Here is an 18,084-nt window from a genome sequence, read left to right on the forward strand (position 1 = left end):
CCCACGCATTGGTCATTAAGGTAGCTTGTGGACTTCCTCACCATTATTTCATCCCGAACCTTCCCAAGCACCACACACAAGTGCAGCCCACTGTGCCAGCTGGCAGGCAGTTGGCAGCCCGGTGCAGGATTAACTGGTACCAGTATGCTGGCCTATAAATAGAGTCTACCAACTGCTTCAGGAAATGAACCATGATGGAGCCTCCCAAAGGCCCACGAACAGGTTGTGCTTTTTATCCCCCTCCCCTCTGTCCAGATTTATCAGTGCATGTGTGTGTGAGAGTGAGTTCCCTAATGTTTATTAGTGAAACCTACTCTAGGTGTGCATTGCAAAGCACCTGCTCTTATGATGCCTGTCATGGTCTATATGTGTATAGACGCCCTCTGTAATTTGGGCCAAAGCCACTTTTCTTAGCACGAGTTTTTCAGTGCTGCCTCACAATGAAAAGAGACATTATTTTTCTCCAGCACTTACCCCAAGCATTGATCCTCTGTAGTGGAACAAGCTATTCGCTTTGTATGTTTGCCTGCACTTCCGCTTTTGATGGACTCCCGGGATTGATCTCGGCTATGCAGTCATTATCTCAGCTCAGTAGTGTTAGTTTAGGTGGAACTTCTGGAAGAAAGACACCAGCAGGGAAGAACGGCTGAAGAAAAGATCTAAGTGGAGGAGAGGACAAGAGGTGGCGTGTGTGATTTTTGATTGTGTTGTGTTGTCGTGTGTGGCACTCGGAGCGAGGCAGGCTAAAAGGACTGGGAATCTGAGTCAGTGCCGTGCCGAATAATCCCAGTCTGAGCTAAAGAGCGAGCTAACCCAAAACTGAAAATGTTCAACCTACCCTCATATCAGGTGAAATAAAGTTTGTTTGCACTGTGATATAGAGAAAGTTAGCTAGTGCAGCTTTTTCCTGTCGTTTCCAGAGATAAACAGTACAGACTGATCAATTGAAAAGTCAGATAACTCCAAACAGCGTGAGTTTTGTGAAGCCAAAAGATCGTGCTTTCCCTCGAAAAGTCCAATATTTATTTCATTATCTCAAGCAGTTGAGGTTGAAATATCTTGTGAGCCTTCAGGTGCTGTGGAAGACATACACTATAAGCGGGTTACTAGTGTCAGTTGCAGTGGTGAAGGCCTCAATGTGTGCATCATGAAAACAGCAACACAAAACAAATTTCAGTATCTAATCATATAAATCATAACTCAATCATTTTAATGTAGGAGCAAGAAAATATTGTCAGTGCATCACTTTTGTCACCTACATTTGTTTTTTTTTCGCCTTCTTTTTAACACACAACAGCATAACAGTGGATGAACTCCAGGCTAAAGTGGCACTCATCCATGATGAGGAGCGGGTTCTCTCTGAGGATGAAGCTGTGGTAAGTTGTCTTTTATTCGTACAGTTTACACTACAGTGCTGGCAGGTATAGTGAATAGAAATGGCTGCAGCCTGAGTTGACATCTCCTCACCTCTTAGACGCCACCATTAGATGAGTTAAATGTTACCACAGTGAAGTGCTTTATATTAAATGATGTGATTAATGTTGTGACAAAATACAATAGCTCCCACACAATTCTCTTGAAATGTGTCCCCTCTCCTTTAATACTTTCCACAAAGATAAAGCTGGTATTTTTTATATTTTTTTCTTACTGTCATCTATTCCCAAGCTCATTCATCCTTTCAAACGACATCAATCTGAAAGAGACAGGTCACAAATATATAGTTTTTTTTATTTTTTAAAAGGGTCCCCTGGGCAGTGTCGTTTTAAACTACTGTTTATTGGGGAATATTTTCAGCTGTGGATTAATACACATTTGGTGCGCTAGTGAGTATTTGGGGCACGAGAGCAGTGCATGTAGGTGTAACTCAAATCCACAAGGTATCTCATGTCAGCATGATGATCCATGCATACACCATACACTTCTGCATCTAATGTAAATATTTAATAGAATAGCTAATATTAGCTGTTTAGACAAATCTGGCAGTTTTGTTCTTTTCAGATTTGCCAGGCAAGCTGATATAATACACCTACATCCACCTTGCCTGCTCTGTGATTTTTTATCTTTCTTGGATTGAGTGACTGGCTGCCTGGGGTTCGCTGTTTTCTCCACTCACACAACAGGGTCCCTTCCACATTCATTTGAATTCCGAACAGGACGAGCGCAGTTTCCCGACAGTGATTTTTTTTTTTCCCCTCAAGCTGCAATGTGTGAGAACGCGGCTGTCTGTTTCACTTTAAACTTGTTGAGCCTCCCGTCTTACCAGGCAGCACATATCAAAAATCTCTAGCTGTAAACAAAATGGCTAGAGCTCAATTTCTCCTCTTCCTCCTCTCCCTGTTCCCTTTTCTACTATAAATGGCAATTGGTATGTGCAATCATACACACTCACACGAAGGAAAAAACAGCTGCTAGGTTCTCCTACTGCAGGGCAGGAAAAGTTCACAAATGTTTTTTTCACAGATAAAGTTTGCTGTATTTATGGTTTGAGTAGAGGCTACACTGTGTACATTTTTACTTTAGCTTACTAATTTTAGCTCCTATAAAATGTCCAATTTGAGAAATGACTTGGAGGTTGTGGCGTCAGTATAAAACAGAAAACACCCAAACAGTGTGTGTGGGGGGGATTCAGCGCTCATTTGTTATTTCTGCTGTTGGAACGGGAAGGCATTCTTAATGAATTCGACTGCATCTGAAGGGGATGAATCAGTATGAATATGCATGAATATGAAAATGTGTACTTAACGGCAACCACAACAAACGGTGATCAAGCTGGGCAAATTAAACAGGGTGCCATTGACAGCAGTTAACAGGCAATTTACATTAGAACTGACAAGCGGCCTCATGTTAGCACCTTAATCAAGGTCCAAGGGCAGCAACAGTTGTACCATAGAAGAAGTTAATTCTGTGTATTGGGAGGGATTTATGAGATAAGTGATTTGGCTTCATAGCAATCTATTAATTCTTTGTTTTCACCTTCTTGGCATTTCTATCATGTAAGTATATTTATCTGGCAACTTTAACATTGCACTGAAGTTGCTGTATAACCAGTGTATACCCTAAATATGTGTATGTTCAATAAAAACTGTTGAAAGTACATACTAAACTGGGTCTTCATGCTGTTTTCTTCTGCATATAGGCAGACATACAGCAAAAGAAAGAGTCCTCATCTGGGCTCAGCTGTAATATCTGAATACCTTGATTACTTTCCTTCTGTCACATGAATAGAGCCATATATATATATATATATATATTTTGCACGCTTATTCAATTTGTGTCATTTTCACACCTTTTTATTAGTTTCCCCCCTTCTTTTTCCTTTCTCTTAAGAAGCTTTGGCCTCCACAGAAAATTCAGTTTCCACTTCAGTGGCCCAGATAATTCAAGAACAGAGAGGATTTTCAGGAGAACAATTTGATGATCAAAGGAGGCACTCCACTCGGGAGAGAAAAGGGATATTCTGAAGTGGCGCTCCCTCAGTATTCTATCATTATGTTATAGCCCTCCATTCCTGTAGAAACCACTGTTAATGTAGAGTCAAGTTCACTCACATTTAGAGGGTAATCATAGGTATCCAAAAAAGAATGTCTTGTCACTGTCAAATAAAAAAAAAAATGCTATTCTTGTCAAGCTGCCTCCTTTTTTAGGACATTAAACACAGCATTAGACCTGGACGCATATCATTTCAATACTTAGAAACATTTGCACTAAATCGGCATCCTGCAAAGAGCGGACTGTCCTCTCTCTTGGCATTAACCATAGGACAATACGTTCTCAGAGGCACTGGTGTGTGACCAAGCTCGGACTGTAGCTATGAGCAGAGCCACAGGAAATTGCCTCCTCTCAAGAAATAGGCATTTGTGCAGAGGTGAATTTCACTTATCCATCTACCACCCACCCTCCTCCCTTCAAAGCCCCTTACTCAGTCTACCAGAAACGGAGTGAGACTGAACATAGAATATGTTTTTCTTTCTCTTTTCAACAAGAGAATGCAAGAAACCCTCTGATTAAAAACCACTTTTGGCATTCAAGCATCCTCTTGGTGTCGATAAACTGTAAGGAATGTAAGCTTGTAGATACCTCTTGTTTTGTTGTTTTAGGTGCTTGAAAGGTTGGGAATTCCTCCGTAACAGCTTACTAGTGGGTATGGAAATCTTGCTTGTTTCACAGTTTAATAATACTGGCTATACCCTAGGGGTTCCTATATACAGGAGAAGAGCTCATATTAGTTGGTAACAAGGCAGAAATAAAGACAGTGGAGCTATGGTAGTGTAGTTGGGAGGTAGTGGTGCATGGACAAAGGGAAAACAGAACCTTAAACATCTCATTATAATGAACTCATTGGCATCCTATGACTACCTTCAGGAAATCCTGTAGTGTCATAGCACCAGTAGACTCCTGTATCATGCCAGATGTCATAGGAAACTGTATTGAAGTTGCTAGCTAAATGTCTACATGCTGTCCTTACAATTTCTTCACTGCACTGTGAAATACATTATAGCCGCTGTATTGTTTTTAGCTGTGTAGCAGTGAATCCAGTGGGTTTTAAATGCTTTATTTTGTTTAAAAAGCATGAGAATGTTTTTAATTCTTTAGTTTAGCTGAAAAATTCAAAACCACCAAATTTGGAGATCATCATTTTCCTTTGACAACAACATACTCTGCAAGGCAAGTGCTTACTTAACAGATTAAGTTACCAAAAAATAAAATAAATAAATCTCACCTCCACGTGGTTGCTGTACTGGAGCTTTTGACCATATTTTATGACCATATGATCTTCATCAGCAGATGAAGTTTTGGTCAGTTGTCATGGAAATGGAAATATTCAAATGTCATTTTTTTTTTTGCTTTGGATTGATTTTTTGTCAGCTGCTGTTTCAGTAACAGGTTTTTGAATATCAAAAATGCATAATGCTGACCTTTGGTTGAATTTCAAATTTGATATTCAAACTTATTTAATACTTTGACCCAAACAATGAAGTTGTAAATCCAGATACAATAAAGTAATTAGTGCTGAAGCAATCCATAGATTTACTGTCAGCTGATTTTTAGCATTTTAAGTTGTTTATAAAGCAAAAATGCAAAAAATGACTGAGGTTTTGACTTCCATAATGTTAGGATTTGCTGCTTTTCTCTATTTTATGTTACCATAAATTGAATACCTTTGGGTTTAGGTTGCTGGTAAGACAGAACAAGTAATTTAAAGATTCTCTGACATTTTGTAGTCATAAAATTTTATAGTAAATGTCAATAAAGTGATTGATAGTGAAAATCATGAACTGCAACTCTTAAAAACGTTATGTTCAAATACTTTTTTCCCATTTATCATGTCCAAACTTTATTTTTCTTACATTAAAGGGAGCCCCATGACATTTTATAGCTAAAATGATGAAAAAAAAAAAAAAAGATGAGTCAATAATATAAATAACTAGTAGTTTATAGTTGCATCTATCAAACCGGTATAAACCCTTCCCTGTGCCATTGATCCATCTGACATTTTTCCATCATGATGACAGATTGACAACATCCCGCAGAGCCTAAAAGCTCCTGCGAAGCAAGAAGGCCTGACGTGCCTTCACCTTTCTATCTTTGCGACAGCACCAAGCTCTCTTGATGTTCACAACATCCACCAATACACAGAAAACAAACACCCAGTGCTGCCTGGAGCTGCCCTCCCACCCTTAGCTGAAACCGATCAAGGTCAGCCGCTCGGCCCGGGTTCTTCACACCATCTGTTTGAGCTGGTTGACATTTCGGCCCGGGCCAACACTGAAATCTCACTTCAGAGGGGGCCTCGGCATATTTGCATTCTGTTTTTGCATTGTATGTCAAGAGGGTGGATTTCAGCTATGTTTTATCTCAAAGGCAAAAAATAAGATGTTGACTGTATACACAATAATAGTGAAGATGGAAATTGAGTGACACATACCAAATCAATGTGAAGGCTTTTAAAATGTTATGTTACATACAGTTTAATGGCTTTTCACTCTTCATACAATGCTGCTTGTAACTGCCCATTATGTAGAGTCCAGAGATTGTTGCACATTTAATCAACACAACAGACTGTACGGTTATAATTCAAATCACTGCCACATCAATAGGAAGGCAGGCTTTACAGTGCATCTTGCCTGATAATGTCTCACCAGCCTCCAGAAGGGGGCAGCAGGCCTCTAAGTTGCATGCGAGCTAATGGAAAAATGGAAAGTCACATTCACAGGTCATTTAATCTCTTTGTTTTGTCATGGGCTGGGCCTCTGGTCCTGTTTTCCTGCCTCTCTCTTTCTCTCTCTCTCTCTCTCTCTCTCTCTTCTCTCTCTCTCTCTCTCTCTCTCTCTCTCTCTCAGAAAAAAAGAGAGCGATCCATCCCGCTCAGAAATGAACAATTCTCATCTGCTGCCAAGAATTTCCTTATTCATGCATTTGTTGGGAGGTTTCGTAAGCTTGCAGTGATTCTAGGATTTAATGTGTGTGTTCTGAGGAGATGTTGAAGGTCTGCATGTGACTATAGGCGCAGGGTTTCTTTTTTAAAATATATTTAACTTTATGAAATGTCTTTTCTTGGAGCAATGTATGCTCTTGCGTCACTGGGAGTAACCTAGAAGTTTAATATCTGCAGACGTAAGCTGTACTTAGGATTCCAGTCTTACTTAACTGACTGTATGGATGTAGGCCATCATGTTTCTTAATAACTTATGCAATCCTTGCCATTCCATACTGTGTTTGCTTGTAGATTACAAAGTAGTTAAGGTAAACCATACACAGCTTACACCTTACTAACTGAGCTGTTGGAGTGAGTTATGTGCGAGTGGAATCATGGTAGTAAACACTGGCAGCCTCATCCTGTACAGGTTTTGCATATCCGTTGCTGTATTCCAACAAGATTATAGTCTTGTGTTAAAAGCCTGCTGGGTATATGAGGTTAGCTGGGCTGATGGAAAAAGGGGGTTGTCTGCCCCCCCCAGTAGCATTCATCACCTCCCATCACACGCGTCATGTTTTTGCTTCCCAGCTGGAGTGCTTTCAAGTTATATAATGTGAAATGACAGGCTGAAACCAGAGGTGGAGTGATATGCGGTTTGTCGAGCTGAGGTAGAGAAAACTGACCTGCTAAAAAACGCTGTAACGTGTCATGTTCTTTTGCAATAGGAGGACAGCGAGGAGGAGGGAGGGCAGAGGCGGAGGAGGAGGAGGGTACAACGAATGATTTGGGCGGTAACTGTGAAAGACTTTTTTTATTTATTTGTTTCAGGCTGCACACCTGACGCTCCTCAATCTCTCGCCTTGCCCTCTTCCTCTGCACCTCTAATCTTCTCCGCACTCGTCTTTTGTTATGTAACCGCCGAGATTGGATGTGCTCGAGGTCGCGCGGGTGGCACAGGTAATGGAACCAGTGGGAGGTCAAAGGCAAGAGAGGGAAAGGAGCCAAGTGAAGAGGTATCGTTTTGTGCTGCTCCAACAAGTCCTGACAGAGGTGTCTTATATCAAGAGGTGTCTTATTGATATGTCCGTATGACTGTCTGTTTATATACAGTACCTGTCACTTCTCTCTACACACTTCTTACTTACAGACAGTTTGACAATAAAAATAATTGACAAATATGAAAAATATTGGAAACAAAAAAATAATGCGCTGTGTATAAAATATAAAACACAGTGCCAGACTTCACACAGCTGTGTTTGTACGGCTTTGACTCCATCACTGAAAATTCTGTCTTACAAGCTGTACTGACAAACCAGCCTTAAAGCAAGCTCAAGGCAATCGTTTGTATTCTTATCAGCTTTAACCACTTGACAAATACTATTGATGTTGCACCCATGTAACTGCTGCTCCTGAGAACAGGGTACACACTGTGTGATGGGACAATCTATGCCAGTGCTTCCCAAGTGATTGCATTGATCAGTGATCTTACACTGTATCGCAAGAACAGAAAGCATGTTTTAGCAGTGGGAGCAGTCTCTAAACATCCCTCTAACATTTCAGGAACTTTTTAGAGGGATTATTCTTAAATTATGCTAATAACAGAAAGTAGATAATCTGCTTATTTATGCTTTTCTTTTTGCAGTATAGTTCGGGTGGGTGATATAGTTAAAGTTATAATCCTTAAGATTTCAGTCCTGGTTCATTTGGTGACATCTGTGGTTACTTGTGGTAACAACAAATGTGGTTTAATACTGAAGCAAACACGCCTGTTGAGCAGTTACTTTGTTAGGAACTCAACAGAGGAGCAACTGTGCAACCAAAGAAACTCACTTTTTTTTTAAAGAAGTCAGTCAAAAATAATTGCAACTGTGATCTGACTTCATGCTGTGCTCAGTGCAACAAGTATTCCACTCACAGCACAGGTCAGTATAGGTATCAGAGGTAGGTTACATTGCTGAAATGTTGGGGGTGAGCAGCCTGTTGCTGAAAATGGCCATTGTTTTGTTTTGTAGACTCATTTGATGAACGATCGAGGTCAACACTAACTGTGATGACTAAGACATTTTTGCTTTTCTGGTCTCACTAAAAGCCACCCAGTGTTTGGCAAGGTATTTTTTAATGTTAAGCAGTAGCATTAGGAAATGTTCTGTTAGCATTAGCAGTAACTTAATACAGCTCTGATACAGCATTAGGAGGATGAATAGTAAATAACAAAGCTGATAAAAAAACTGTAACACTGGATTACATGCAGACCTTGTTTCCTGTGAATCCCCCATGCATAGGAAGGCCAGGGCAGGAATGGCGGATCCCGCCACTAATAACAAAAAATAATATATAAAGAGGTAATTACAGAATATAAATATGTTTCATGGCTATTGCAGGAAAAATGACAACTGTAAATAGTATCAAAAATATCATCCTGGGGATTGTAACTTTAAAGGAAAATTCTGTTATTTTTTGTAAAATTTAAGTCATAATTGTGGCTGCTCTGATTAGGGATTGTGCTAACTTCATGCTCACCACCATTGTTGTAGACAGTATATATCAGTGTAAGCAGCGTAAGCCAAGTAGATTTACGTAAATCATTTGAAATGCTTATCTCGGAGTTCAGACAAAGGTAAACACATAAGTAGCCTCCTGGATTAGCCACTGCAACAGCCAAGGGATCTAAGACACATAAAGAGATGAACCACAATAATGAGAATGAGACCCAGGTGGAAAAACACTGGAATTTTCCTGTCAATAAGAAGTATTTATTGAATATATATATACCAAATTACATATGAAATAATCAAACTGATGTCCAGTACAATTAACTGTGTTTCATTCTTATGCATTACATCAGACAAAATTCTCCAACATGTAAAACTAATACTTGAACAACTCATTTTCTTAGTTTTTAATTGCACTTTGCTTGGAATCATTAACTTGTACAACAGAATTTTGTACAACAGTAGCATGATACAATTATATATAATTATATATAATTATATATAATTGTATGTATATGTATATAATTGTAAATTTCCCCATTGTGGGACTAATAAAGGATTATCTTATCTTATATTCTCACAATAGGTTTCCAAGCATAATATTGAATTACTGCCCAGCCTGACAGTTTAGTCACCAGCTCACTGCAGTTATTTTTTGTCTAAAGCGTCACACTTCCTGTAGATCATAAAATTTGATCTGCATTTGTCTGCAGATAAACTGCAGGATTTAAAAAAAAAAAAAATCAAGTCACATCAAATATCCTCTGACCCCAGACAGACCACTAGCTCCTGGAAGAACATCTTGTTGAAGAACTTCAAAATCCTTTGTGGGGGAAATGCTTGATGTGTTTGTGTTTCCATGGTGACCCCGCTGCACAGCTCATAAGACAATAATGAAAGCTCTCAAAGGCCGCAGGGGCACCACAACAGTGCACGTCCTCAGCGTTTCAGCTATTGTGGCACTTTGGAGGAGTTACACAACCTGACGTTCACCCTGAGAATGTTTCTTCCCCCCCATCATCTTGGGGCTTTTGAGACCGGCAAAGATTGGGCTTGCTAGCAAAGGGATGACACACAGAATGACAAAACTCCTGTGTCTGTCTGTCAGGCTTGGTCTTTATCCGACTGACATTTGCTGGCTCAGGCTCATCCAGGCTCTGGAGAAGCCAGGGATAAGAGTCAGACACAGATGGCTTTTTCCCTTGCAATTCTGTCTCGCGCAAGATTCAGAGGGGGGTGCGGTGTTTCCAAATCTTCATCCTGTTTTTACAGACTCTCTGAAATATAATTGCCTCTACAGAAGTATAAGAAACCAGAGAGTCTTCGCATACTGCACCAGTGTGTTATTGTTTTATGTAATATGCTGTCGTGCAGTGCTTCATATTTTTTGGTCTGTGCTGACCCAACCTATTGGTGATTAAGGCTTGATAGGGCTGTTACTTCAGCAGAGACATTTCTTGTCCTCTGAGTAAGTCAAAAGAACAATGCAAGAATGTCTTGTGCCATTTAAAACTGATGAGCCAAAGCCAGCATGAAGGAGGAGAGGGGAGGTGTAGGTGTTAAATTGATTGGCGAGAGAAAAAAGCATCTGCTTTGCAATAGCTTAACAGTTGCCTCAGAAGCACGCCTGCTATTGTTTCCAAACAAGAATACCCACTTCTGTGTGCCGAGGAGTGTCGCCTTCAGAAGAAATGTGTGAGAGGGATAGAAATTGTTGCATAATAAACATTTAGAGACATCTTTTTCTTTTTTTTCAGCTCTCCAGGACCTTGATCTATTTTCTTTTTTCATAGCTGCCTCAACTCCCTTTTCTGTTCTGCAGGCAGTTCAGAGTTAATACGTGGGCAGAGAACAAAAGACAGGGGATATAGGGCTGGAGTCAGCAGCTGATCCAATGACAGAAATGGCACCGAGGCGAGAGGGTCCCAGGTGTAGTCATGACTCAAGTAGCACTCCAAGATAGGGAGTTGTGATTGAGGGGGGCAAGGAGCGAAAAAGAAGCATGGGGGCATCATGGGAGCTTGCGTCCTGTGTGACAAGCTGCCTGTTGTGTGCATACTCCCTGACAGCAGGAAAAGCAAAGAGACAGGACACCTGACCCCTTTGACCTCCACCACAAGGAAGACGGGACTCAGACTTCTGCTGCTGAACAGCAGTGGCATGAGTGTGCACCTCTCTTGTCTCGGCATTTATTTTAGTAAAGTTAGGTTGAACTTTGAGACGTCACTGGAGTTAAGATGCATTTTTTGCTGACTAGAAAGGCCAAAATGCTACGAGAAGACGTTTGTGTATGCAGTTTTTTTTTCTATACTGTTCAGTCTTTTTAGATCTGCATTGTCGTCTTACACAAAAAATCAAGTTAATCTGCAGAATGTGCCACTGCAGTGTTGTGACAGGCTATGGTTTGAGCTTGCATATCTACTGCACTGATTATGGGATTGCAGTGAGCCTGCAAATATAAAAAAAATATGAGCAAAGCTAGTGCTAGTGCTAGCACAGTATGGGGTTCATTACCTTGATTTAGATTCTTAAGGCTTCGTTTGCTTTACGGTCAGAGCCTGTAGACCAGTAAATGGTGCAAATGCTAAAACATGGTATAAAAAACGTCCTTAATTGCCATAATTTTACTTAACAAAAATCCAAATCTGTATAATAGTGTGTAATATTAACTTAAAATCCTCACGCTGTGGTCAAGTAAATTAACAGTCCTGTATCAGTTCTTCTCTACAAAGCCCATTTCACCCAGCCTGAAATTCGCACCGCATACAATTATTCCCTGTTTGTTGTCACATTAAATTAGTAGCTTTCTATTGTGGTCTGTACTGTAATATTCCACGCGAGGCTCATCTCTATTATTTCGCTATTCTTTCAAGTCTTAACTAGCTAAGTAATGAAGCTGTCAATCACACATCAAAGGCGGCACTCAGAGAAGAGCAGAATTCCATAATCCCCCCCCCCCATGAATTACGCTCCAATAAATGTATTTCAACCCTGTCTCCTAGAAATTATAGTCATATATTTGTTTTCCCAATTATGTTGCAATGAGATACATAATTGCTACCTGAATTATGTTTCCTGGCAGAGCTTTCTTCTACTACATTCACAGTATATATCGCATGGTAACATAGCTGTATACCTCTTGCGTCTTGTCCCTCCATTTGCTGTTGACCTTTTCTGCATTGAACAAAGACTACAATCTTTCCCTATCTGTAACAAAGTGCTGTGAGTTGCCCAATGTAACTGTAAATTAGTTCTGTCATGCTGTAGTTGCCACAAGCAGATTATGTAGCAAAAGAAATAAAATATGTAGTCAGTGAGGATTTTACTGGATGTTCAGTATCATTTTATAACTTTTCAGATAGATTAGTAACATGTCCTTATTCTAGTGTTTAAAAGATATGATCCAGACAGGATCATGTTTCCTCCTTAATGTTGCAGGTTAGCACAACACTACCCTGATGTTAGGTTCATACAAATTCAGCTAAATGTTCCGATCAACAGTTTTCATGGGGCTCAGGGAAATAAAATGATCTGGTTGAGGTTAGCAAAACATTGTGGTCATAGCTGCATATTACAGAGAGCACCACTTAGTTATGGTCTAAGATGGGACCTGAACTCACGCCTCCAGTATCAGTCAAACACTGTTTTCCCAACCAACAAGCAAGGTTCTCTGAGAACATCATGCCATTTCCTTGGAACTGAAATGTTGTAATGTGATGACTGGGCCATTGTCGTTACTGTCATTGTACTTCCCTGTACCTCTATTGTTACATGTTTTGTAGAAAAAGGTTTAGCTAAGGACCTGATTGTACTCATGTTCTCATGTTTGTATAATTTCTGTGTCCTGTGTTTTGGTATAGAGTGCATTTCTACATGTGCCAGGTGTTGGTTGTGTGTCTGTGCACTCAAGTCAGGATCAGTATTGTTGTCACTCCCTCCCTGCTTCCTTTTCTCACACATTCCCCTCACTCCCTCTACAGAGTGACATTTATTAATTAAATATGGTGTACTGCCGCAGGATGTGCTTCCCTTTCCACTATCTCCAGACACTAATAATTACATTGGCATTTAGCTCCATGATAAGCCGACCCTATGGCCTTTATGAAATGTTCCCTGGGCCCGGATACTGAGCAAAATATAGACTGATGCGATGCTATATATCGATCCATCTGCCTTTCTTCTCACTTTTATCTTAAGAAAATAGGCGCTGTTCATTAGCATGGTTAAAGAATCCAACGACAACATCACCTGGCTTTTATATCTGTAAAGGCTGTAACTTTGCTGGAAATATGCCTGGTGTATTTCTGCCCATAGGTGAGCTCTGTAAATGATCTATGAAGTTTTAAGGTAAATAGATGCCATAACCCACAGGGACCATTTTGAATTATGAAACACACTACTATATACCTTTAAAATCTGATGTTTTATTTATGGTACACAGACATTGAAACCTTATTATTGAAACAGTATTATTGTCATTGTTGATTACCGATTATTTTCACGACTCCAGTCTATAAAATGTCAGCTAATAGTGAAAAATGACCAACATAATGGTCAGATTTTGTCCAAATGAAAGTGAAAAACCCAAAGATATTTACTTTACTATCACAGAGAAATAAAAAAACAGAAAATATTTACATTCTAGAAGCTGAAAGTAATTACTAGCACTTTTATTTATTAAATTGTTGTCAATTGTTCCAGCTCTAGTAGATTAACTGCTAATATGTTGTGATGACAGCAGGTTTGACAATGACCTTTAATGTTACCATGTTAATGTTTCTAAAATGAAACAATGTGTAAATGTGATGGATAGATGGGAAAGTATTATAGAGTAATTAGTAGTTAAAGTATTTAGATATGTCTTTTTCATTATGGACTAATTAATTAAATTTAGTTTTTGATTAAACCATGAATCCATGAGTTTAGTCTATAATTAGTCTGACTTGCCCAATGTGATTCAGTTCACAGGGAAATAAAACGGAGACGAGCAACAAAATCATAAATTTAAGAAGCTGATACATAGATTTACATTAAGTAACTAATTGTTCTAGTGTTGCTTTTTTGCCCAACATCAAGAGTGATACCTGAAAAGAAAAGACTTTTGAAAATATTTGCAAAAATGTAAACAATTCACTTTGCATTGGTTATGCCCTGATTGGCAGGGTCCAGGTTAAATCAGCTAGAAGTGCATGAATTAGAGTTTAGTAGCACTCAATCAGTGTGACTTCCAATGACATACTGTGCATAGCAATAAGATACAAGCAGCAGTCTGAGGAAACAAAGAAATGACTTCAGGCTTGAGTATTTACCTTTAAGACTAAGCCTCAGCAGATCCAGGTGAAGTTAGCCAAAAAGCTTTAGAGTATTAACTTTGATTTTGCTTTACCTAATTACTTTGCTTCTGATGGTCTAATCAGTGTGGTACATTGCAAGATTAATATGCAGCTTATCTGCTTCAGGGATGTATCAATTGATGCTTAAGTCACAATTACTTTAAATGTGCATTTAGTTTGTAAAAAGCTCCCTATTGCACCAGTTACATTTTAATAAGTTGTCAGCAAATAGCAAACCATCTCTTCCCTCACTTATCTGGTATTATTCTCCCCTGATACCCCTTCTCTATTCATGGACGTGGAGGGAAAACAAGCAAGTGCCTTTCTTTTCTTGTTTAAATGACACCTTTGTCATTCACTTGACTAATATTATTTCTCAAAAGGCGATACAGTTGCGGATAGAGGAATAGCATAATTCCACAGAGCAGTGTAAAGCAATCACTCCAGGTTTGCCTGAATAATCTCTGATCACCAAATTAAACTTGAGAATCAAGTCTCACTTGTTCCAGAATGGTCTTTGTCGAAATTACCAGGCAGAGTTTCAGTGAAAACCATCTGTGCTTAAAATTGGACCTTTAGACTCTGGGGATTGTATGTACCAGTCAGTATCAGCTAAGATGACCAGTGTTCTTGCCATCTTGGGAAATCTCCCTCTGACTTCTATTATTTTGGTCGATGTTCCTGTCCTTGTCTGTCAAAGGGCCTGAAAGGGGATCACTAGCAAGTACTTTTCTCTCTGAACAGCATGCTGTGCTGCTGTATTTGTCGCTGGGTACTTGACTGAGCAAAGATAAAAGCCAAATTGAATGACTGGGACGCTTAGATGAGGCAAACTGACATAAGTAGCTGAATGTGTACATTCAGTATGCACACACATGCTGTATGTGCTTTAATACTGTGTGGGAGTGGTAATATTTTCAGTTGTGTGGGTTCATGGTAATAGATGTCTCATCTTTTTGTTTGTGCTGTTTCCACATATTTGCAAGGTGATACATTTCATAACTCTGACTAGAAACCCAATATTCTCTTGCCAGGTGGATATAAGTGGTATTTGTAGAACTGTGCTTCTGGGACTAGCTGGATCTATCAAATAACATAGCACAGTATGTAACCATGTTATTTGATCTTTCCTCTCTTCTCTCTCTCTCTGTAAGGCAATATCTTTGCATACTGTTTTATCAGCCCTTGTGTTAGTTTGACTAAATCAAGTGTAGAGCTTATTTGTCAGAACTGTTGTTGAATTTTTACATAACAGCAGCTGAATCTCCCAGAAATTGCAGTTCAGACTAACTGGTCTGCTTACAGAGAATACATGAAAGTTTAGAAAATGGTTAAGGGTTTGAATCTTATAAGTAACTAAATATATAACAGTGAAATTTAGTCACTACTCTTTAAAGCCAAATTATTCAATATTTAAATGTACCAAAAGTAATAAATGTTCATGAAAGACAAGAGTTACATTTCAAAGCAATAAAAATAATACATCAGATTCAATACTGCTTTCATTTTGGCTGCAAAATCATTCTTGGAAGGGCTCCACTTTCCAGATGAGGTGGCTGAGCCATACCATCTCGTGTCCTCCAGCAATAAGGCGTGAACACACTCCAGAGCAGTGGGTGGCAGTAGTGAGTCACTCTTTAGTTTGCCTGCCACCATAAAACATAAGAACAAAGAAAAAAAAGGGAAATGATAGAAAGCTCCAGAACAAATGAGTAAGTGGACTTTTAATCAAGATTGTTTTTCTAGATTTCAGTTGCTCAAATTAAGTTGATAATTGAATAATGATCTAAAATAGCTGTAGGATTGGATCGGTGAAATTCAGATGCCAAGTTTCAAGGTGAAAAATTCAATTATATGACAAGCATTCAAACCTGAATACCTTTGATTAGATTCCTGTCCTATCAGGTTATGTTCTGTCAGTCATATGATCTAAGAATACTTGCAACTGGAAACTTCAAAGAGTAGAATCATATTAATTCAGATACATAGTTTTGAAAGAAAAATATTTCATTGGCATCAATTTAGTGGTGTTAAATTTTCAGTTGCTTATGCAAACCAAATTCTTATGACATGTCATTGCTTCCACACACCGCAAGTTAGAGTTTGGGTGAGTTTTGCTGGAATTTTTCACTTTCTTTTCTTGTCTTCACCTAACATTTTTGGTCAGCAAACAACACCCTATTCCATTGCTCTCAGCCCGGTTTAGGTTGCCCTTTGCTATTATTTTCATATTTCAATAAATAAATACTTAATGAACATAGGGAGTGGAAAATCTACTTGTCTTCCAATATTTAAACAGTTGGCAGTGCAAGAAAAGATGATTCATTTCCATGCTTTTAAAACAGACAGACAGCAGCCATGAGTCTATTGCTTGAATTTGTGGCAGCGGAAAATCTGAATAGAATCTAACAAACCACAATACAAGGCTGCAACTCTGGAGTCTTTTCATGATCGATTAATCATTTAGAGAATTAAATCTCAAAAGACAGTAAAAAATACCCATCACCAGCTCTGAAACCCCTGAGTTAACATCTTTGAATGTCTTGTTTTGTGCAGCCAACAGTCCAAACCCCAAAGAAATTACATTTCTCAAATTTGAGAAACAGGTTCCCGTAAATGTTTGATATCTCTGGGCCCAGGGAATGTTTCTCCAGTAGATGTTTGATTTTGCTTGTTAAATAACTTAAAGATTCATCAAAATTGATGCAGATTAATGAATAATGAATTCATCGACTAATTGGTTCATCTCTCCTACCGCATCTACTTGACCGTATTTTGGCTGACTCCTCAAACAAAGGTCAGCTTTAAGATATGGTGCAAAGAGCAGGTCGCCAATAAATGAGATGAAAACTGAATACTGGATTACAAAGACTGAACTTCAGCCTCAAACAAAACTTCCATTCAGCTCATTTCCTCTCGGTGCCCACGCTATCTTTTCCATCGCTTTTCAAACAAACACATTTCAGTTTGGCTTTGAAAAGACTACCTAAGCACAAAAGAACTCGCTCACGTCCGAGGTGATTCACAGCACCTGCCTTCCAGTCCAAATGTCCAGGTCCACAGTCGTGTTTATTAGCTTAGCTTAATTGTGCATAGTATCTAAAGGTCAACGCCTGCTGTGATACATCGCTGCCAAAATGGCTTCCAGGGGACACTGTTTCAGATGAATAAACACTGAAAGCTGTACCACCTTCCACCCCGTCCACCCCCCCTCCACCCTCCCCCATCCTTTACCTCCCAATGTGCAGCAGCATCACGTTCAGTTTTTTCAGGCCTTGCACAAGGTCCTGTGACTGATGGGCATCCACTGGTACGCGCCGCCTCACTGACTTCAATTTCAGCTGGCAAAAGGCAGCAGATTATTTCGCTTGTCAGCCCGCACCCCCTCAGTTTTTTCTTCAAGAGTCTATGTTTATTCAGATAGGAGGAATGATGTGTTTGTCCTCCAGTGAATTAAAACATGCAGTATATCTGTATAACTACAGCCTTCTCTGTGATGAATGGTATTTGACTTCTATAAGCCGTAAACTTCTTCCGTTTGGCCGTAAAAGCTGATTTAATGAGAGACTGACTTGAATAGATAAGCAGATATGGCAGCAGGGATTATTGGGAGGTGAGCTGAATGGGAGATGGATGATGTGCAGTTTATTATCAGTTATGTAATGCACTTTTTATAAGACCATACCTGTGAGGCCAGCAGCCACTCTGCAGTAGATGTAAGATTGCGAGCTTGTGTGCATCAGTGAGACATATGTCAGAATGTATATGTGCTTTTGAGGAGATTCGTACACTTGTGGTGCAGGTCATGTATTGGGTTGTATTAAGAATTTACAAGAGAAGG

The 18,084-nt window shown here is 39.4% G+C and overlaps 1 protein-coding gene across 1 annotated transcript in view; it reads left to right on the forward strand.

The window, feature by feature from the left end:
• The window catches only part of LOC108890918 (glucosidase 2 subunit beta), a 116,524-nt gene that overhangs the window by 20,860 nt on the left and 77,580 nt on the right, over positions 1-18,084 (forward strand). Inside the window, exon 8 of the mRNA XM_018687991.2 lies at positions 1,298-1,376. Coding sequence (XP_018543507.1) covers positions 1,298-1,376 — 79 coding nt within the window. The remainder of the gene's footprint in view (positions 1-1,297; positions 1,377-18,084) is intronic.

The sequence above is a fragment of the Lates calcarifer genome, linkage group LG14 (assembly GCF_001640805.2).
Source record: "Lates calcarifer isolate ASB-BC8 linkage group LG14, TLL_Latcal_v3, whole genome shotgun sequence".
In the NCBI taxonomy this organism is placed as follows: domain Eukaryota; kingdom Metazoa; phylum Chordata; class Actinopteri; family Centropomidae; genus Lates; species Lates calcarifer.